The 21,856-nt window shown below is 36.0% G+C and overlaps 2 protein-coding genes across 5 annotated transcripts; one reads left to right on the top strand and one right to left on the bottom strand.

Annotated features, from left to right (window-relative positions):
* Window positions 1-2,599: 2,599 nt before the first annotated feature.
* Window positions 2,600-4,136, top strand: LOC131435097 (tRNA N(3)-methylcytidine methyltransferase Mettl2). Of its 2 annotated transcripts, none has more exons than XM_058602614.1 (3): window positions 2,600-2,857; window positions 3,078-3,641; window positions 3,706-4,136. In XM_058602614.1, the coding sequence occupies exons 1-3, from the start codon at window positions 2,736-2,738 to the stop codon at window positions 4,016-4,018; spliced, it is 999 nt and encodes a 332-aa protein (XP_058458597.1). In that variant the 5' UTR covers window positions 2,600-2,735; the 3' UTR covers window positions 4,019-4,136. The 2 variants fall into 2 exon arrangements, with proteins under 2 accessions (XP_058458597.1, XP_058458595.1); XM_058602612.1 differs by having other exon boundaries at window positions 2,613-3,011.
* On the bottom strand, window positions 4,056-21,536 carry LOC131435096 (uncharacterized). 3 transcript variants are annotated; one of them, XM_058602610.1, is made up of 6 exons: window positions 21,481-21,515; window positions 13,227-13,316; window positions 13,032-13,137; window positions 12,677-12,972; window positions 12,152-12,531; window positions 4,060-4,446 (listed from the first exon to the last, which is right to left on the bottom strand). In XM_058602610.1, the coding sequence occupies exons 3-6, from the start codon at window positions 13,126-13,128 to the stop codon at window positions 4,272-4,274; spliced, it is 948 nt and encodes a 315-aa protein (XP_058458593.1). In that variant the 5' UTR covers window positions 13,129-13,137; window positions 13,227-13,316; window positions 21,481-21,515; the 3' UTR covers window positions 4,060-4,271. The 3 variants fall into 3 exon arrangements, with proteins under 3 accessions (XP_058458592.1, XP_058458593.1, XP_058458594.1); XM_058602609.1 differs by lacking the exon at window positions 21,481-21,515 and having other exon boundaries at window positions 4,056-4,446; window positions 13,227-18,477; XM_058602611.1 differs by lacking the exon at window positions 13,227-13,316 and having other exon boundaries at window positions 21,481-21,536.
* Between the last annotated feature and the right edge of the window lie 320 nt (window positions 21,537-21,856).

The following is a 21,856-nucleotide window of genomic DNA, read 5'->3' as shown; positions in this document are numbered from 1 at the left end:
TCATTGTGAAAACCTACTTCTTATCCGAGGCCCGGAGGGCCGAATCATGTACCAATCAATTCAACTCGACGAACTGAACAAAAATCTGTGTGTGTCTGTGTGTGTATGTGTGTGTGTGTATGTGGATCTGTATGTAATGAAAATCTGCACTCACTTTTCTTGGAGATGACAGGACCAATTTTCACAAACATTGTATGGTTCCATAGCCTGCTATTGAATTTCATTTGGATCCGACTTCAGGAGTAATAAGTGAAAATTAAGGAATTAATATGCACTTAATTTTCTCGGAAATGGCTTTATCGATTATCCCAAACTAGGGATTAAACGAAGATATTAAAGTTGTTTAAAATTTTCTAGAACATTACATCTAGATCCGACTTCCCGTTTCGGAGGTGGAGCGCAGCAAGTGGAAAAACTTCAATTTTATAAGTATTTTTTCACAAACGATGGCAAAAACAGGTACAAATCCCTTCAAACTGACTGATACATTCTTCAAATTTGAAGAACTTGTTTGTTTGTGAGCAATATTATTATTTTAAACTAAACCTCATGTTGTTCGCCAAAGCTAATGTGAAATTTCGTCCGGATTCGACTTCCGGTTTCGCAATTACAGAGCGATAAGTGTCAAAGCTTTCAAACCGCCATATAAAATTACGATATAAAGCCGGTACGCACCGATACGTGCTAGCAAGGAAGAAGAAAACACAAACGATGCACACAAGCAAAATGCCATTTATTTTTTCACGGCTTTTGCGATATGATGCCGAACGTTGTCATGCAGGAAAATAACTTTATCATCAGTTTTTGCAATGACTGAGCGGAAATATATATTGGAGAAACCAAGTGAAAGAAAAACTAACAGAAAAGATGAATTTTTTTAAAAAGATACGCTCAGAGACAGGACTCGAATCTGCGTTCTTATGCATTCCGTGCATACGCGCTACCATTTCGCCACTCTGATCTTGTTTCAGTCACTCTAAAACGCGAAACAGACATAGTAGCAACGTACATCAAACATGGTCTAAAACAAGATTCAGAGTGGCGAAATGATAGCGCGTATGCACGGAATGCATAAGAACGCAGGTTCGAGTCCTGTCTCTGAGCGTATCTTTTTCCAAAAATTCATCTTTTCTGTTAGTTTGTCTTTCACTTGGCTTCTCCAATATATATTTCCGCTCAGTCATTGCAAAAACTGAACTTTAGTCATGGCGGCTTTACGTCAAACTAAAAATTAATAAATCGTTAACTTTATCATGTCTTTGCTTGAATTCCGGCCGTTCCTCTCGTAATGCACGGTTCAAACGCATCAATTGCAGTCTATACCAATCACCCGTTATAGTATCGCCTAGTTGTAGCAGCTCACAGAACACAACACCTTCTTGGTCCCACCAATTGCGCAACATGACCTTCGACCAATGAATATTCGACTGAATAGTAGTTTTTTGGGTTATCATAGAATATCCATTTGTCATTCCCAGTAATAATTCTTTGTAAAAAAAACCTTTCTTTGTTGCCTTTGAACCACTGTTGCCTTTGAACCACTTTACTCGCAAGTGAAAAAACCGCTTTCAATGTCTCTTGGTTTCAGTTAGGCTGAGCACCCAACTTCCTTGCTTTTAGTCATTCCCATAGATTTTAATCGTACAGAAACTGCTTGTTGAGTCACTTCCATTGATTCCACAAACTCCTTTTTGCGTTTGACTCGGATCTTCATCGAGTAATGCCTCCAACTGTTTGTCTTCGATTTTTTTGGTTATTCAGAGCGAGGCCTATCTTCAACACTGAAATCTCCATTCTAGAAACGTCGAGACCATTCCCTACATGAATTATCGGTTGTTACTGTTCAATGTTAATAACAACAAGAGTCATCTTTTGAAAACGGATCGAACTAATAGTATGTTCACATTAGCGCTGATAACAAGTGATATACCGATATACTTAATATCCGATGATATCATGTGCGATATCACTTGATATCCCATACAATTTTATGTAAACACGTATCACAATTTTGGCATGATATCCGGGATATCACGTCGAGTTGTCAAAAATCGCAACTAGCAACAGAACAACATTTATGAACGTCACTTTTAAAGTGACAATAAACAATCATTATAATTTCGAATTTTTCAACGAATATTGGCGTTCGGAGACCCTTAAATGCAAGACTTCAATTATTGATTGCATTGTAGGAAAGCAAAGCAATATTATTGATCTTACCCCTAATGGAAACGTTCAATATGACAACTTGATTGTCAAACGATATCATTTCGATCAAATGTGAACACTTCCACGTGATATGCATTTCATCTCGGTATATCAAGTGATATAAGCGCTAATGTGAACATGGTATAATTTATATTCCCAATTATTTTGAAACTATAATGTTCCGCAAAGAACAAACCCGCAACAATGTTAACGCTTTATTTCAATTCGTGTGAAAAATGCAATTTCTGGCAACTCTTGTATACAGTAACGCATACTAGAATTCTTATATATGTTTTGATTCGTCTACCGTTCCTCAATCATTTCCATTCGCTCTTAAAGTATTTTTAATTCTGCGGATATTCAAAAGTTTAACCTGGGAACACTAATCATACTACTGTTATGTTCAATGCTTTCATGATGTGTCAAATATGTAATTGCTATTGAAATGTTGTATACATATTTCTGTAATCTCGTTGGAATTACTTTGCAAAAAGATCTAAAAAAAGTTTGTGAAAAGATCTAAACGAATGGACGGAGAACAGTTAAAAAAATTGACCCTTTCGGAAGAAGACGGAGTAATCAATAAACGGCCACAATTTGGTAACCGTTTCCTTTCAACGGACGACGATGTTTTCCGGCACAATGCTTGGTAGGAAAGTATTCCAAAAAGTCTTAGCTCACTTTACAACATTGCCTTCCGCAAAACATTACTGTGATTACGAGTTCACGCGCTACCGGAAGAAACCTCGCATCGGTGAGCGATTTTTGAAGGATCCAGCAAACATTTATGATTTCAACACGTGGTTCGTTCAGGTTCAACCAGGAGAATCTAATCGGTTATATTTCGATTTTTTCACTTATTTTTCCAGGGATAATGTGGAATGGGACGAAGAACAGGAAAAGATTGCGCTTGAAAGTGTGCAGAAAAATTCATCCGTCAAATTGAACCCGGATGAAGCTTTAAAATTGGAAACTGAGGCAGATGCAAACTGGGATAAGTTCTATGGTACTCATCAGAACCGCTTTTTTAAAGATCGCCACTGGTTGTTCACAGAGTTCCCTGAATTGGCCCCACGAAACACCAGAGACGCACCGGAAAGAGTATTTCCTGACGATGCGTTGAATACGGGCAAAGATAAGAGCAATTCGAGCATAGATGTAAATACGACAAGGACAATTTTTGAAATTGGATGCGGTGTAGGGAATACAGTTCTCCCTATTCTGAAGTACAGTGTGGAAGATAACTTGAAAATTTACGCTAGTGATTTCTCAAAACAAGCCATTGAGATTTTGAAGGAAAATAAAGAGTTCGATCAACGTTGTGAAGCATTCGTGCTGGATGCAACGGCAGATAAATGGGATGTTTCGTTCGCAGAGAACAGTATTGATATTGTGGTGCTAATTTTTGTGCTCAGCGCAATTGATCCTCACAGGTGAATATTTTGTGAAGTTGTTATCTCAAAACTAGAAAGTATATTTTGTTTGTTTCTTTTTTAGGATGCAGCATGTTGCAAATCAAATCGCCCGATATCTGAAACCAGGTGGGCTTTTGCTGTTACGAGACTATGGCAGATACGACTTAGCACAGCTTCGGTTTAAACCTGGGAAATGCATTAAAGAAAATTTCTATGTCAGAGGCGACGGGACTCTTGTTTACTTCTTTACACAAGAGGAGCTTAGGAAAATGTTTGAACAGGCAGGCTTAGTCGAGGAGCAAAATATTGTTGACCGCAGGCTTCAAGTTAACCGTGGGAGAATGATAAAAATGTATCGTGTTTGGGTGCAAGCCAAATATAGGAAACCTAGCTAGTACAAGTCTAAGGTCATGTCGATTTTATTCCAGTTATTACATCTACAAGCAATGTTTCCGTTCGGCTCTAGTTTTAACATATACTAAAGAAATACAATAGAACTTGATGATCAACATAGCTGCTATAACAAAAACAATTATTTAAATAAAAGGTCTTAGTGTCGTATATCACATCCTATTAAATTAATGTCTGCTGGAACTAAAGCTCATCGCATACATCCTTTAAATCTAAGTTGTCCGTCCTAGCTCCAGTCTAGTTAGATACATCTTTGTAGAGTTGGACGAAATCAGCGAAACTGTCTGCATAGAAGTGTGGCAGCTCGTGCGGTTTCTCGTGTGTCATCAGCATTTCTTTGGTGGTTCCTCCGCTTAGCATTAGTACTTTCTGGAAACCACAACGCGTTCCGAATCCCATGTCCTGTGGGAGCCTGAAATGACAGAGTGACCGATCGTTATACAAAAATAGACTAAAAGTTAAACATTCAAAATGAAACAAAAACATAAATTAGGTGATCTGTCGTGGGCACGATGAGTAAAACGATCGCTTTACTTGCTGTCCGAACCCATCATTTAGTTAGTTATCCTACCATAGTATAAACGTGGCTTTCACTTGGCCGGTTAAATGTAGAGATGAGCGAAATAGTTCATTTCAAAGCACCGTTTTGAACTTGATGATTCTTTCGAAAGAACTAAAGGGTGTTTTTAGAAGGTTGCTGATTTGAAATTTAAATAAAACACATGCCTAATTATGAAATGACCACATTTTTTTTGGTCGATAATTTCTTGGCATTCAAAATTTAAAGTTATTTAAACTTCAACATCTCAGGAATCGAGAAAAATTGTTTTTGGAAATTTTGATAATGACTGATTCAAGTAACCACGAAGGATGCAAAAGCAATAATACCTATTGAGGGATCGAATCGTTATTTATTTATTAGCTAAATAAATAATATCTTGTAAGGATAATTAGAAAGGGCGCCTTAGGAATGATTACTGGGCACAAAATCACGATAGGAGAAATGAAAACGGGTGCCCATTAATTTATTCCAGGGCGGCGCAAAGTGAAAGTATTTAATACATCAAATCTCGATGAACATTGGAAAAGGTCCCAAGTGCAAGTGGCAGTTTCTCTTGGTTTACTTTCTCTTTCAATGATTACGGCAAATTCCAGTAATTTCCAACAAATTCTACAGTGCATTTCGAAAGCTGATGATTTTTTCTATAATCCTATGTGAAGTGTGAAGATGGAAAGATTGCTGATTGGACCGTAATACTCGAAAGAGAAAGTAAACAAAGAGAAACTGTAATTTGCACTTAGGACCTTTTCTCGTGTTTGTCTTCAAATGATCCAACTAAGGGGCGTATATCATTATTTTTTCTGATTAAATAAATAAGATCTTGATATAAGGATAATTTTAAAGGGCGCCTTAGTATGGATTCCAGTGCGCAGGGTTGAAGTTTTTTTAAATACATCAAATGATTCTACTGAAGGCGCAAATCGTTATCTATTTTCTAACAAACAAAAAAAATCTTGAAAGCCTAATTTGGAAGAGCACCTTAGGAATGATTCAAGGGCGCCGAATCACGGTAGGCGAATTGATAAGGGCGCTCTTAAAATTAGTTCCAGGGCGCACGGTGGAAGTATTTTTAAATACTTTATATAATTCTACTGAGGGCACAAATCATTATTTATTTTCAAGCTAAATAAAAAACATAAGTAAGGAGTGCCTCAGGATTGATATCAGGGTGCAAAACGATTTTTTTAACCTAATACTGCAAAGCTTTCGAAAGCACATGTGGAGCGCAAACTCTATTTTTGAGTTATATAAATAGAATCTCGGAAGGAAGCAATGAATAAGTCAGCTTTGAGCAGTGCTGCCTTAACAACAATTTTTATAACATTATATTCGAACATTAAATATACTAGCATTTATAACTGTCTGTAATCCTAATCAACAGCTTTTAACAGTTTCAAGTTGACTCTATTGAAAAATTGGACAATAATGAAGTTTTGAGCAAGAAATGATGAAGTTCAATAATTTTGAACAAGGTGAATTTTTATGAATACTGGCATCTTTTCTTCAAACTCGGCCTTGTTTAGTGAAGGTCGGTATAGTAGAATTAATTACCACGTGAATTCAACTGATGACGATTTCACTAGTATTTTCCAATTTCTTATATGCATCTGAGATGAGACTTTATGAGATTTTATCATTTTGATTAAATACCGACTCAATACATAGTGAGGTAGGTCACCTTTCGATAGCATGCACAAAAGCATTTAATTCACTTGTGAAGAAGCAAATAATAGCAGACTTCTTAGACATTCTCACCACAAGGAAGACGGAAAACCTATCCTTTTTTTATATATAGAAAGCTAACCAATACAGAAAGTATTATACGTTATACTTCTAATCATTCTCCTGAGCTTAAAATTGCAACTTTTCACCATATGATTCATTAAATGCTTATACTTGCTCATGGGGAAAATGCGGTAAGAAACGATAAATAATCCATTCTTGATATTAAAAAACTCAATGGATATTCGGAGCAATCAATTCAAACATTTTTTGATAAAATGAAAAACTGTTGAAAAAACAATCACTTACTACTTTAACCCTAGCATTAGAAAATTCAAAGAGTTTCAGTAAGTAAAATTAGATAAGGTTTCCATTCCAAGTCAAAAATAGCTGAATATGCTTAGAAAATTAAGAACTTAAATTGAAACTAAACGTAGCTGAAAGTTTAATAATGTATGTAAATATATAAACATTCCAAGTTATTATTTATTTATATGTAACTTAGCAAAATGAGTTATTTGTAAGATGTAAAATGATTCACCTGTACTAGTACGCCAGAGATAGGACTGCACTTTCCTCCCACTACTTGTATCTATGTCTGTTACTATTTCGTGACATTAGTGAGAAATAGTTAGAAAAATTTTAGTATTGTGGAAATAAAATGAATTTATTTTCTTCAATACCTTATGATCAAAAAAGAACCGGAATTTTCATTTTAAAATTCCCGCGCTTGTCCAATCGGTAAACTTTTATTCTCTCAACGTTGGCAACACTTTTATACACATTCTGTCAAATTTTGACGCATATCGTAAAGCAGCCCTTACACGTGACAATATTATTGTCAATCCAAAGTATTGTCAATACCGTCACTTCCGGTGAAACTCTCAACGGGTGAGCACGTTGCATCGTGTTAGTCCGGGGAAAATTCGAGTATTTCGCAAGAAAGAAAGGATTTTCAGCCGTACTTTGACGATTCGACGCAGCCACACAGCGAGATTTTCGCTTGTAGTCAAGTGAAAAGAAAGTCCACTGGACTATAAACGAAAATTAACTGGCAATATAGCCTTAGTTGCTGTGCCATCAATTCGGCGTCATCTCAAGTGAGGTGACGCCAACCAGAAAGGAAGAAGAAGAATACCGTCAATCCAATTGACTTGGTAACTTGAGTCCACATTTTTCGAGAAAATCAAGTGTTTGAAGCTTCAAATATTGCAAATGAACATTGAAATATTGAGAGATGAGTTCATTGCACATATTTGGCAGTTTCCTCTCTGAAGAGAAAGTATTGTTGGATTGATGAGCAGTTTTGATTTTTTGACAATATTTTCGTCAATCCAATGAAGTTTCCATTACACGATCAAAATTATTGTCAATACTCCTTGTATTGACAATAATATTGTCTCGTGTAAGGGCAGCTTAAGATTAGTTTTTGTTTGGAGTCTATAGCTGCCCTTACACGAGACAATATTATTGTCAATACAAGGAGTATTGTCAATACTTTTGATCGTGTAATGGAAACTTCATTGGATTGACGAAAATATTGTCAAAAAAATCAAAACTGCTCATCAATCCAACAATACTTTCTCTCCAGAGAGAAACTGTTAAATATGTGCAATAATCTCTTATCTCTATATTTTAATATTCATTTGCAAAATTTTAAGCTCCAAACGCTTGATTTTCTCGAAAAATGCGGACTCCAGTTACCAAGTCAATTGGATTGACGGTATTGACAATACTTTGGATTGACAATAATATTGTCACGTGTAAGGGCTGCTTATACAAAGAAGTGTAGTGTTCCGAAACGTTGAAAAATGTTAGAAAAGGTCGTGTCTAGGAAAAACACAAGCATACGAGTGGGATAAACGCTTCAAAGGTGGTCGTACAAGCTTGGATCATGATGAGATCCCTGGCCGCCCAACAACATCTGTTACTGAACATTGAATCGGCGAAGCAAATCGTGTTCCAAAATCGTTCTGTACCGATTAGAGAGATTGCTGTGTTGTTGGGCATTTCTTATGGATCAGCCAAACACATTTTAACTGATGTTTTGGGTTTAAAAAGGGTCGCTTCTCGGGTGGTGCCAAAAAAAGCTGACAGAATTCTACAACCGATACAATTCATAACTACTCAATTTTTCAAATGACGCAATATTCCACTCGCACAAAATTTTACAAGCTCCAAACGTAATTTGCACTCGGCTACCAAGTGCCACTGTTTGGATTTATATGTATCAATTATTCAACGAACAGATATGAGCTCCGTGGTTCAGTCGAATAACCAATGTGCTTGTGATCTAATGTTTCTCGGTTCAAGTCGCGATACTGCTATCTAACGACCTTTAAAAGTTTTTTATTTCGTTCAAATTCAAGCCATGTAATTTTCAAATCACATAATTTTACATGTTCTTGAATAAAAAATTTGTGTGAAATATGACGCTCCGATTATGTGCATCTTATAAGATGTAAAATTACAGGGTTTTTTTCGAACTGTGAAGGAGGTTTCAGTTCGGGATGTGGCCAAAAAAGTGGGGACTTCGAAGTCAAATGTTCTTCGTGCTAAAGAACGTTTGAATCTTCGAACCTATAAGAAGCAGAAACAACCAAAATGTAGTCCGAAATAAGAAGCATTGATCAGGCCGAGGATTCGAAAGCTGTACTATACGATTCTTGCTGGGAATTTGAACTGCATAATCGTGGACGACTAAACCTACGTGAAACTCGATTACAAATCCTTGCCGTGACCACAATATTATACGGTGCGAGAAGGGCAAGTGTTAAACCAGTCCGAGACATCGATTGAAGTTGAAAAATTTGGTAAGAAAGCTATGGTCTGGCAAGCAATTTGTAGCTGCGGTAAGATTTCGAAACCCTTCATCACCACTGCTTCAAAAAACAGCGAAATATACATCAAGGAATGTTTCAAAGACGACTTCTACCCATGATTCGAAGCCACAAGGATCCTGTTGCCTTCTGGCCAGATCTTGCTTCTTACCACTACTCGAAATCAACGATATAATGGTATACTACCAAAAATGTCACTTTCGTCCCAAAAGACATGAATCCACCAAATTGCCCACAACTTCGACCAATTGAGGAATTTTGGGCATTAACGAAGGCACATCTTGGGAAACATACCTCGGCATCCGAAACCATTCAACAGTTCGAAAAAGATTAGAAAAAAGTGTCAAAACTTGTCGCCAAGAAGTCTGTTCGGAATTTAATGAGGAATGTTCGCAAGAAGGTGCGCCAGCTAGTCTACAATGTCTAAGTAGCAAATGTTGAGAATAATATTCTGTTGTTGTAGTCTAATATTATCAGTATATCGAATAAAATTTGAATATCTGACACTTGTGAATTATTTACAGCGAAATCAAAGTGCATCCATACTTTCTCGGGCAGTCTTTAGAAGATGACGATACCAAAAAATCTTCGAAGTTGGACTCAAAAGTATTGCAATTTATTCGTCATATTGATTCACGGACATACGAACTATTTTTGGTTAAGCTGGTCTCTGAATACCGTTTCTGGAAGTACCATAAATAATGACAAAAAAAACTTTAAAGTGGAACTCACTTCTACATCTCATGGTATGCCTAAACCATCGTCACACGTTTAGATTCGAAGGAATAATTTTAAGGTTTCATACAATTTCTATCTTCGATTCGTCTTGCAGTTCTAATATTACAAGGTATTGAGTTATTGAAATCGCAAATTTTCATTTAAAATAACGGTCATTGAAATAATTCCATAAAAATTAAAAACATCGAAGAATATTCACGCAAAAAACACATGCGGATTGATAAAAAATGTATCATCTAACTGCTAGGTGGATTAAGCACGTTTTTGCATTATCGCTCTACATGACAGGTTGCAATTTCATACACACTACCCTGTATTTCCGAAACCGGAAGCCATATCTGGATAAAAATCTACAACAAATTATGGTATATCAAAAATCAACGTACTTGGTTTATTTTAATTAACTAACCTTACTTACCGTATGTGCCTGGTTGAATTATACAGCTATTTGAATGTGTTTGACTAGATTTTTCCGTGTCATGTATAAAAACACGGTTCTGATAATGAAATTTTTATACTTATCAGTATGTATTTCTGGAACTTGAAGTCGTATCCGGATGAAATTTGGTAGGGTTATGGAATTGTAAGACCTTTCATTAGAACTTAAGCTTGTAAAAACTCGATTAGTGGTCTCTGAGAAAAGTGAGTGCTCTTTTTAGTTGATTTTGCACATTTTACTTCGGAACCGGAAGTCGGTTCTAGATAAAATTCAATAGCAACCTATGGCACTATAAGGCCTTTAATTTGAATCTAAGTTAACGAAAATCGGTTGAGTGGTCATTTTTTGCACATCAACCCCGTTATTCCCGAGCCAGAAGTTCGATCCGGGAGAAGTTCTTTAGCAAGAGGGACCAAAAGACCTTTGAATCTAAGTTTGTGAAAATTGGTTCAGCCATCTCCGAGAAAATCGAGTGCACACTTTTGTTACATATACACATACATACACACACACATACATTTTGCGTACTTGACGAACTGAATCGAATGGTATTGGCTGCAATTGATGCGTTTGAGCCATGCTTTACGAGAAGAGCGACCGGAATACAAGCAAAGACATGATACAGTTATTCTCCTGCATGCAAGGCTCCATCATGTCGCAAAAATCGAAAAAATATTTGGAAACGCTCAAGTGGGACATTTTACCGTCTTCTTCTGACATTGCTCCTTCTGTTTACCGGTTGTTCCGAAGGATGCAGCACGATTTGGAAGGTCATCGGTTTACTTCTTTCGTAGAAATCGAAAATTGGCTTCAAACTTGGATCACCTCAAAATACGAGAAATTTTTTTGAGACGGAATTTGAATTTTGCATGAGAGGTGGTACAAAGTAGTAACTAGTGATAGACGATACTTTGATCAATCTTTAAATTATTATTTTTAAATAGATGCATTTTTGACCTGAAAAAAACTGACCGAATTAATTTGTACTCTCAACCAGAAGAGTATTGAGAATTAGAAACCGTCGTTTCGAGTGACAATGCAAAACAAACTGCATTAAAATAATTCTGTTTTAAGAAAATTGTTAATTTATGGTCAAACAAACCAAATTACATCAGTTCATTGTTTCCGGCTCTGGAACTGTGGAGCAAAACTCCATAACCGAAACTCACTTAAAATTCCTCAAAATGGTTCGACAGATTGATGAGTAATAAAAATTTCCAACCTGTATATGTAAATTTTTGAAACTACTCCAGTACATGAACATTGTTAGTAGATGTCTATAGAAACTTTGTTTCGGAGTATATTTTTTTTGGAATTACCAATCGATTGCTTAAGGATTCATTCAGTACAAGATATTTTTGATATCATCATTTCCCGCTTTGCAACGAGTGCATTCAAAAAAAAACATCCGCCCATAAAAACATTTTTTACTTGAACTGGTATCTTCATCCGTGCAAAATAAATGGTTTGCCATACTGACGACGAATGCAATTTTGTTTCCAAATCGAAGTACGTGTCGAAGTCATTGAATGTTAACTATATCAGCATATCATATCAGTGTACTCGAATTTAATGTCACGCTTCAGTTAGTCGCCACTATTGTTGAATAAAATAAATATTTTTCTAAACTCACGATCGCAAACCATTGACCAAAAGCTGACCTAATCACCTCGCACAAAACAAACTCTCAAATCAAGATCAAACCTTTTTATCCCATTGTTATCCGTACTCGTTATCAACGCTATCCGACTCGCGTAATCTTGCTTGCCCGCTTTGTACCAGAGATAATGCAAATTTGCAAAAGAAAAGCACTTACATGTCACCGATGAATAGTGTCCTCTCCGGCTGAGTTACGTGGAACTGTTCCAAAATAAACTCGGCCAGCGCTTGACCAGGCTTACCGAGCACCATTGCTTTGCGATTGCTTGCCCGTTCAAGAATTTCGATGAAGTATCCTGGCCCTATCACGTCCATGCTGGAATCCAGCGGTATAATATAATCGGTGGCACCGGCGATGAGCAAACAGTCTCGGTTTTGCTGCAGGTAACACTTGGCCTTCATCATGTGGGATAGCGAAATGTTGACGTCGATGTCCACCACCACGGCTCCGACCTTGGGACCGGTGGTTTTCGAAAAGTACTCGGAAAATACACGAACACCGTTGGGTATTCTTTCGTCTGCTATATGATCGGTGGGCTAGAACGAAAAGAAATTACTAATATCAATCTGTCCATTATGAGCTTCAACAAAGTTTGACAAAACAAAAGCAAAACGGCGATTTGTTCTCTTAAAAAAAAACACAATTATTGTTCGTTGCGATCGCTGAAACAAAGAATCTCACCCCATCGAGCACCTCGAATCCGGCATTTCGTAGGTAATCTTTGAACACCTCGGTGCCGATGCAGTAAACTGCATTCCTCATGTTGATCGATTTGAGATACTTGACCGTTGTTAGTGCTGGGTGCACAATGTCATGCTCCGGGGGGTCCACTCCCAGTTGCTGGAACTTATGTTTGTATTCAGCCATTGTGCGCATTCCATTATTGGAGATGAAAGCTAACTTTTTGCCTTTTTCTTTCAATAACTGCAGGGCTCGGTCTACCCCGGGTATGGGACCAGTGAAGTTCCAAACGACACCTGTCGAAATAGGGAATCAATATTACCTCAACCAAAATGGTACAATCCTTTATACTAACCATCACAATCCGACATGATCATGTCGAATGAATCGAGGAACGTGCGCTTTTCCTCCGGGGAAAGCTCCAACAGGTGTCGCAAATGGGCCTTCTCCATTGTTCGAAACTAAACGGGTAGCAATAGCAAATAGAATCTTTACACGCACGTGTCTTCTATGATAAACTACTTGTGCTACAATTGTCTGGCACGTGTACCTTTTGCTTTAGAAAACGAATCAGAGTACTATAACCAACCAACTGTGAGATGCCGTCGTCTAAGCTAGAGCGAACCAATTTTTCAACTGACTGAAAAGCAAAGAAACCATCCATAATCCGACTAGTTGAATAGGCACAATACACAAGAGAACTACAGGAATATCCTACTCATTTGCGCTCAACTAAAATGAGCGTGTGAAATTCTCTTCTCAGTAGATCTACAGTGGACCTTCGAAAACTACCGAAGGAAGATTCTAGACAGATGCGTAGCAAGGGTTGAAAAAGAGCATTGGTGGATGAAACTTATTATTAGGTTTCTTATCTACAACCTCAGTCATATAAATCTACTTCAACAGGAATCCAAGTGTCAATTGAAATTACCTTGTAAATTATATTTATTTGTACATTTCTTTGTCAAATTGTCAGATTAACAGATGTTGTGATTCAAATAGTTTCGTTATAATTTGTTTTAAAATCTTCTAATGCACTAATGAGCTGAATGCGAATGCGTGCGAAATATTTTGTTTTGGTTTGGTATTACAATGAAAGAATTTTATATTTTGTAACCATTTTCTCAAGCAGACTTCGTTATGGTTTTTTATATTTTAACTTTTTTTTTAAACTAAATAATGTTAATTTTTACTATTGAGATGTTTGTGTTTAATAATTAAATTTGTTATTGGTTTGCAAATCACTTCTACCCAGGAAGCTAATTTTGGACTCAAATTTAATAAGATCCCACACTGAAGGTATTAGTAAAACAAACTCAAGTATGTCGAGAACGAATAAGCTTTTTTCGGGATTGTGTGGATAGAGAAGTATGATTACACAGCAAAAAATTATGAAATGTACATGTCACTTAAATTCACATATGACACAATTCACTAGAACGTAATTTATAAATGACTAAATTTTAGAATAATGATTTGAATATGTATCCAATATACCCCATCTCTCAGGGAGGTGTGCAAATTTACATGCTTAAGCTCTCAAAATAGGTCAAAGTGCATTAAACATGTTTTAGATTAATTGTTAAATGGAGTCATTTTTTACGCTCGTACATGTCGGTCTCATAAGATGAAAATTTACACGATTTTTTCTAGGTGTATAAGATAATCGATTGCGTTCTTCATTCAGTTATGTTCTCGCCACCGGTAGTGTCTACCTTAATCTATTCACACTTAATCTGTGATCACTTTCTTTCTCAAAACGAGCTTAAAATTTTCTAAATCGACTGAACCGATATTAAGTAATGTGCTTTTTCGGTTACAATATTTCTTCAAAACAAACCATTTGAACGTGATCTATGACCCCATCTTACCCTTCAAACGAGCCCGAGTTTATGAAATCGGTTTAGTAATATCTCTGAAATAGTTCGCTTTATCAGTTACGTCACAGCTATGATTTTGTCTCTGAAACCGGAAGTGTCTGTCAATTGTTCAAATTGTTTCCATCCAACACTAGACATTCGGTTCAAGGACTACACCAAAAGAATCGGCAATAGGTTCAAAAGCTTAAAAATATATTTATACGTCCGTCAATAAGACCCCGGTCTGATAAATAGATGGCGCAGTAAATAAATCCGCCAGTGTTCAAGAATGACATTCTCCAGATGTCATCTGTCAAAATTTCATGCAATTCAGTTCATTAGTGTGTTAGTTATTGTGCTTTCAGTGATGCTACTTTTGGAAAATTAAAATCAATGGAGTAAAAAAGCATTTCGTGTGTAGAAAAGGCTGGATAAGCATTAACCATGATAAGCGAATCAACCATTATGGACTAATTTAAACGCTATCGCGCAAACACCGATGATTTACCACGCTCTGGTCGTCCAAATGTGGCTGTTGTTCCGGAAATCGTATCATAAGTTCATTCCATTGTTATGAAAAATTGAAAAGTGAAGTTGTAGGAGATAGCTGATATCATAAAGATATCAAGAGGAAGTTAATTCACAGTTTTGATTATGCCATACGAATATTGAAAAAAAAAATCAATATCTACAACTAATCAAATGCAAGTAATATGTCACAAGTCACAAAGTATAATCGCATGAATTGGAATTCGAATTTCTATCGTATCCACCATATTCACCAAATTTAACCCCTCGCTACTATTATCTGTCGATTAAATCGAGACCAAGGCAAAAAGCTCTCCTTATCCGTATACAATCATATCTACAATCCAATACGCCAACGTCATCTGGAAGACTCATGACATATTCCATCCACCGACCGGTGCCGATCGCCAGCTGAAGGCTGGATCTGCCAAAGTCGACCACTGCGACCCCAATACAACATTATCCAATTATACTATCCTAGTTTTAAGTTAGTCGTTAATAGAATTAGAAAAAGCCCTTGGCACCTTAGAGCTTAAGCAGTGTGCCTTAAAAATTATATTATTGAATAAAAAATCACAAACATAACAAAACACGTACTATTCGATGCTTTTTAATTCACAAAAAATATCATTTCCATACTTCCTAGAGCTATCTAAAGATTGGACTTCTTTTCTCGAGCCGGAAGGTATGTAACTCCTTAAATGAGAACTCGAAATACATATCGATATTGCAGGGTTTGTTATAAAGATTTCTTTGCTGGTATCTGTTTGGCAATCTGTTTTTGACAGATCACGAGTGAATTGTGTCTTGTGTCATTGTTAAACTTGTTCAGTTTATTCTATAATTTGAACATGAATCGTCGTTTGGTCTATATTTTAATCATTTAATTAAATGGGTGCTGGCAAAGTTGGAGAAAGATCCACATTTTTATCGAAAAATGTATGAGAGTGTGTCCTTGGGCATATGCCATCAAAAGCGGAGCCGCGGCCAATATTTGCATGAAATTATCTTCAAATACTAAATTATATTGATCATTTTATCGATTCCAGGAAAGATTTTTTTAATTTTTTCAAATTTTTCATAAAAAAAACACCCTTTATTTACTGGAAGTGTAGTGATACGAGTAGCAATATCTAGTTCTGAATAACAACTGTGCAACTCGTCTTATATTATGACAAATCTCGTATGTTCGACAGTCAGCAATATGTTTGCACGTGTTTGCGTGTTTGACGCAGTCAAAAATTGCTTACGGTCAAGACGATAGAAACAAAGACAATATAGTGAGGTGAACAATAGAATGTACGAAATGGCAAATACGATTTAACAATGCCTGAAACTTGGCCTGCAGGACCAAATTCAATTTGTATTGATTTCAAGCGCTGCAAGGTTAAACCAGCAGCAACCAAAATTGAAATCTTGCTTAAGGAACGAATGCATCTAGACGGTAATGATGTAAGTGATATTCAATTCAACAAGGCGTCTAGCTCTGTGTACATTATGTTCAAACGTGAAAGAGATGCAATTGCATTCGCTTCGGTTAACAACGAGGTGCACAGATATAGCAAGCGAATAAACAATTCATGAAAATATAAAAAATGGTGTTATAATTAAATATCCAAGTTTCTCAAGAACAGCTACTTTTAGAAGAAAGGATATCATAAACAAATTGCCTTTAACCTGTTTAACTTTTTTTGCCTTTAACCTGTAGAATAATATTCTTCTGTTTAAATGATTATCTTTCAACGAGAACTTGAAATTTCGAATAAATCTGTCAATTGTTTTAGCTGTAACTTCATCATTTTTTAAAAGGCACGGATGGGATAGCCTGTAGGTTTTAATGACAGCTTTAAAATAAAAATTATCAAAAAAATTAAAACCATGCTTTTTTTTAATTTAACTTTTTCGGATTATTTTGTAATTATTGAGAAAAAAATCAAAAATTTGTTTTAATGTACGAATGAGGTCTGTTCAAAAAGTTCCCGGAATTTTTTAATTGCGCGCGTCTGGAGAGTCCGGTGGTCAAATTTTTTTTTTATTGTGTTGGTACATATGTCCCTAATGTATGGTGAAATTTTCAGCTGTATTCATTGTTTACATTCTGTCTTGTAGCGGCTGGTGAAGACGTGTTTTTTTTTAGCTCGGCGGTTTTTGTTATTTTAAACAATGGAAGAATTGAAGAGTAAAAGAATTTGTATTAAATTTTGCGTGAAAAATGAAATAAAGTGTAACCAAGTGTGCGAAATGTTACAGAGAGCCTACGGTGAATCTGCTATGAAAAAAACAAGTGTTTACGAGTGGTATAAGCGTTTCCAAGATGGCCGCGAAGACGTTGAAGACAACGAACGCTCCGGTCGACCCAGCACGTCAATAACCGATGAAAATGTGGGAAAAGTGGAAAAAATGATTATGGATGATCGCCGAATCACTATTAGAGAAGTTGCTGATGAAGTTGGCATATCAGTTGGTTCATGCCATCATATTTTTTCAAATGTTTTGGGCATGAAACGAGTGGCAGCAAAATTCGTTCCAAAACTGCTGAATTTTGATCAAATTTTTTGGCTAAAAACCAGACTTTAATCATGCCCCAACCTCCTTATTCACCAGATATCGCTCCGTGTGATTTTTTCCTGTTCCCAAAGTTGAAGAGACCCATGAAAGGACTGCGTTTTTCATCGATTGAAGAGATAAAGGCAGAATCGCTGAGAGTGCTACAGAGCATTACAAAAAGTGACTATCAGGGGTGTTTCGAAGATTGGAAAAAACGCTGGCATAAGTGTATTATATCTAGGGGGGATTACTTTGAAGGGGATCATATAGATGTAGACGAATAAATAAATATTTTTTTAGAAAAATGAGAATTCCGGGTACTTTTTGAACAGACCTCGTATATATATTTTTAGAGTGCCCAATCGATTCCCTACAACTTTTTCCTGACCGCCATTTTTGTACAATTAACGGTTTCCGAGTTACAACGATTTGAAAAAGGCAATTTTTGTGAAATGCATGTGAAAAAATACATACGCATTTTTTAAAAATCAGTCGTGAGTCGGATTGACCTCTCCATCGGTTCAAAACTTATGGTTTGCCATACTGAAGCCAGGTGCAAAGTTTCATAAAATCGGAGAAGGTCGAGTATGATGATTTCTGGAATTGCTCAATTCCATCTCACATCATTTGTGGTCAAGGTGGGATACATCCATGTAAAATGCTGATTATCTATTAAAATCAGCTGATTATATGTCAGTATTGTGAACAACCTGCACACCACATCAAACCTTGCACTGAAATTGCGAAACCAAAGACAAGGTTAAAGCAACCAGTAACTGCAAGCAATGTCCAACAAGGCGCATCTACAGCAACTAACTAAACAACTAATCGGCTACGTAAAGCTTGTACGCTAATAGGCCTGAATAAAAATATCTTTGAAAAAAAATCTGATGAATTTGATTTTAAAAAATTACAGTCTATTTTTTTAATGAGAATCATCGGAATGTTATTTAAAATATGTTCAAGATATTTTTGAAACATTCTTACAAATTTTCGGATTATTTTAATCAAAGTGATATTTTAATAAACCTTGTTTTTAAATATTCTTCTATATGGTATTGAATAAAATAGGGACACGTTATGATTTAGGACGTTATGATTTATATTATTTAAATAACAGGTATATTCCAGAAAAACGACATTAGTAATAAGAAATGCTTAACGTTAAATTGTTGACGTATAACGACGTGTTTCATTACTATGCTCACCTGTGTGCATTTTCAAAATTCCACAACTTTTTCTCTGTTTGAGTATTTGCTCTAATTCTTTCACGAAACGAATGGAAAAAGGTGTAAGATTGTTGTTAATACAACGTTTATTATATAAACATTGTTTAAATAGTGAAAAACTAGGTACATCATCAAAATCAACCTTATCTATAAATAGACCCTGTGGTACGTTTGCTAGTTTCAGTCTATGGTATTCCACGAACGGACCACATCGAGTACCCAGGCTTCCATCCACGTCAAGACAATGAATCTATATCTGGCATTATTCAACTGGTGCTTCAGGCAATGGAGAATTTGTAGTTCTGTTACTTAGGCCTCAACACAAAAAATAAACAACAACTAGTTCGTCTGTGAGCATATCTGCTGTTGGACGTTCGCAGTGTGAGTTTAGCTTCAAACAAGAGGTATTGCGTCATTCAGCTGCTTGGCATTTGCATTAGAGAAAAAGAAAACGAAAAGTGGACAATGATGGGGAGAATTATTCAAAATCAGCCGTTCTGATGGCTCAAATTTTTCTAAAGTTATCTAAAGAACTATTGAGATTACTTCATTGCAAATCGAAGTTGAAAATCATCAATTTAGGGCAGATGTAGAATTTAGCTTTGTGTAATTTTCGCTGAGCGTAATTTTTTTAATGACCCTCCACACTCCCCCGCATCAAACGAGCGCAAATAAAGTTAGTATTTGACTACATCGTGTTTGAGAAAATGTTCCGAACAGTGTTCAATATCGTGGGAAATTCCACAATTCTCTTCACCTTCCTTCTGAATGCCAAAAATGAATCCCGTACAGTATTTTTAAAGTTTCTTTCAATGAAACATATAAATCCGAAATGAAATAATCGACATCGAATTTCTTTATGTTGCTGTTTTTATAGTCGTTAGAATCGCCCATTTGTGAAATCAGCCATTCTAATGGCTTAAAATGTTATCTGAGGAACTATTATTGTGTCCGATGCAATTATGACAGCCACTTGACAGCCACAGTTACTTCTTCTTAACATGACGATATGAAAATTTTAGGAAAACTCCTATAACTGTTAGTGTAAAATGGACAAATTGATTTTTCCGGTGGTATTTAATATGTTTAAAACAATAAAAACGGTCTACTATAAATATATTTTTGAACATATTTAATATAAATAATAATTCTTAAACAATTGTACATCTTCTTGAAATTTAGGATAACTTACATTTGCTATTTGAGGACAGTGAAATAATAAAATTCAAGGGAACTAAAAAGTAATTGCGGATAAATTGACACATAGATTCAAAGTTAGGAGCCGACTATTTTTCGTCGCACACTGATAGTTGCAGTAGTTTTACAAGTTTAATTCTGAATTCGACGTAAATTCTTTTCCAGAATATTTTTAAGAATTATTTGATAAGTTTTATTAACTCCCCCGCTGAATTTCTAGCAACGCCACAGATGCAAAATAGCAAAGAAACATGTGAGAAATGCTAATCTCCTAGCAACCGCCAATTTCGTAGGTAAGTTGTGAAATCGTCACGGGCAATTTGCAAATGTTTCATGCCATCAGATGATGATACGGTAGAAGAAAACATTGTTGTGGTACTTACATTGCGATGTTGAATTCGACCGTCTCCTACAACAGACTTTTCTCCAATTCTAGACATGCAACCCAGTAAAACAATTCTGATATCTTTCTTTACAACATGGACTGAAACTCATAACGTCTGTTCAGCTTTCGACGTCCTCCGTCCAAGTTGTTATATTTTCAGGTAGGGATATCAAAACACCTTTAATCTTATTCATGTTTACCGTCTAAAGTTATTTGTAGAAAAAGCAGCGAGCGCAGAATATATGCTGATGGTTGAACCAGGTAATTGTTTGTTTTTGTATATTTAACAAATGTAATAAAACAGGTCGCTCACACTATACAGACTAAATTAAAGACTGTACTCGACAAAAATGCAACACTAATCTGTCAGAAATTTTACGTAAGGACACGATACCATTTTCGGCAAAAATTTAAATGTTCAAAATCAGTTTGAAAACTCATAATCAAGGGTATGAATTTCCTTTTCTTTTTTTCCAGATTTCCCATATATATTCGTAGATACAGACTGTTTATAGCGTACGGCATGAAAATTTTATCGAGTTCAGCCATGTTTATCAGAAATTGTAACAGTATTCAAACTATTGGGATATCAATAGACAAAAAATTATCGAAAGACTCAGCTTTCGAAACTGTTCTACTGCATTTGTTCCAAAAAATGTAACGCACGAATAGAGATGTTTAATAATTCTAGGTTTCAGATAAAGTTACCCTGAATTGATTCTCAACTTTATGTTGTACAATATTAATTTATATTTGATTATCAATACATCCTTATTCTAAGGCACTGGTTACTAAAGAATACTTAAATTAAATTACACTTGATTTGTTTTCTTTTACAATCACATGAAGTTACATAACTGGTATCACCATCCTGACATCGTTTATCATTACGCTTTGAATTTGGATTGCGGTCAAATATGTCAAATTAAATTAACTTTAACTATAAATGATTCAATTTATTAATTTTACTTTTCTTAGAGTAAATTGTTTAAAAAAAAGAATTCCATCGGTCAATGACCGGCACAACCGATTGGTGGAAACAGAACACTTTCTACAAACCTGTTGAACCGAAAGATGTAACGGATTCGTGTGGTGTTCGCGACAAACTGAAACGGTTCAGACCAAGACAGAAAGGATGACCTTCATCAAACTTTGTTGAGGATGGTAATTCCAATCGCCGGTCGCTGCGCATGTCCCACGTGGCGTCCCTTTCCTCGCATCATTACCACTCCAGAAATAGATTAGGGCCTCGAGTAGTTATCAGCTGATCGAAGCATCTTTCATTTGTTGTGAACTTGACCGTCTTTTTTTTCTTCGGATGATGCATCAATACTCCACCAGTAGGAAATTCTACAGCTATCCGAGTCAACAACATTGTCCAATCTGAATTGATTCAGATACTAGAGTGTTTACATGCATCCTCTTCTACTTAAGC

This window comes from Malaya genurostris, chromosome 3 (assembly GCF_030247185.1).
Source record: "Malaya genurostris strain Urasoe2022 chromosome 3, Malgen_1.1, whole genome shotgun sequence".
In the NCBI taxonomy this organism is placed as follows: domain Eukaryota; kingdom Metazoa; phylum Arthropoda; class Insecta; order Diptera; family Culicidae; genus Malaya; species Malaya genurostris.
The sequence above is the reverse complement of the archived record's forward strand: the minus strand, read 5'-3'. Positions and strand labels throughout refer to the sequence as shown.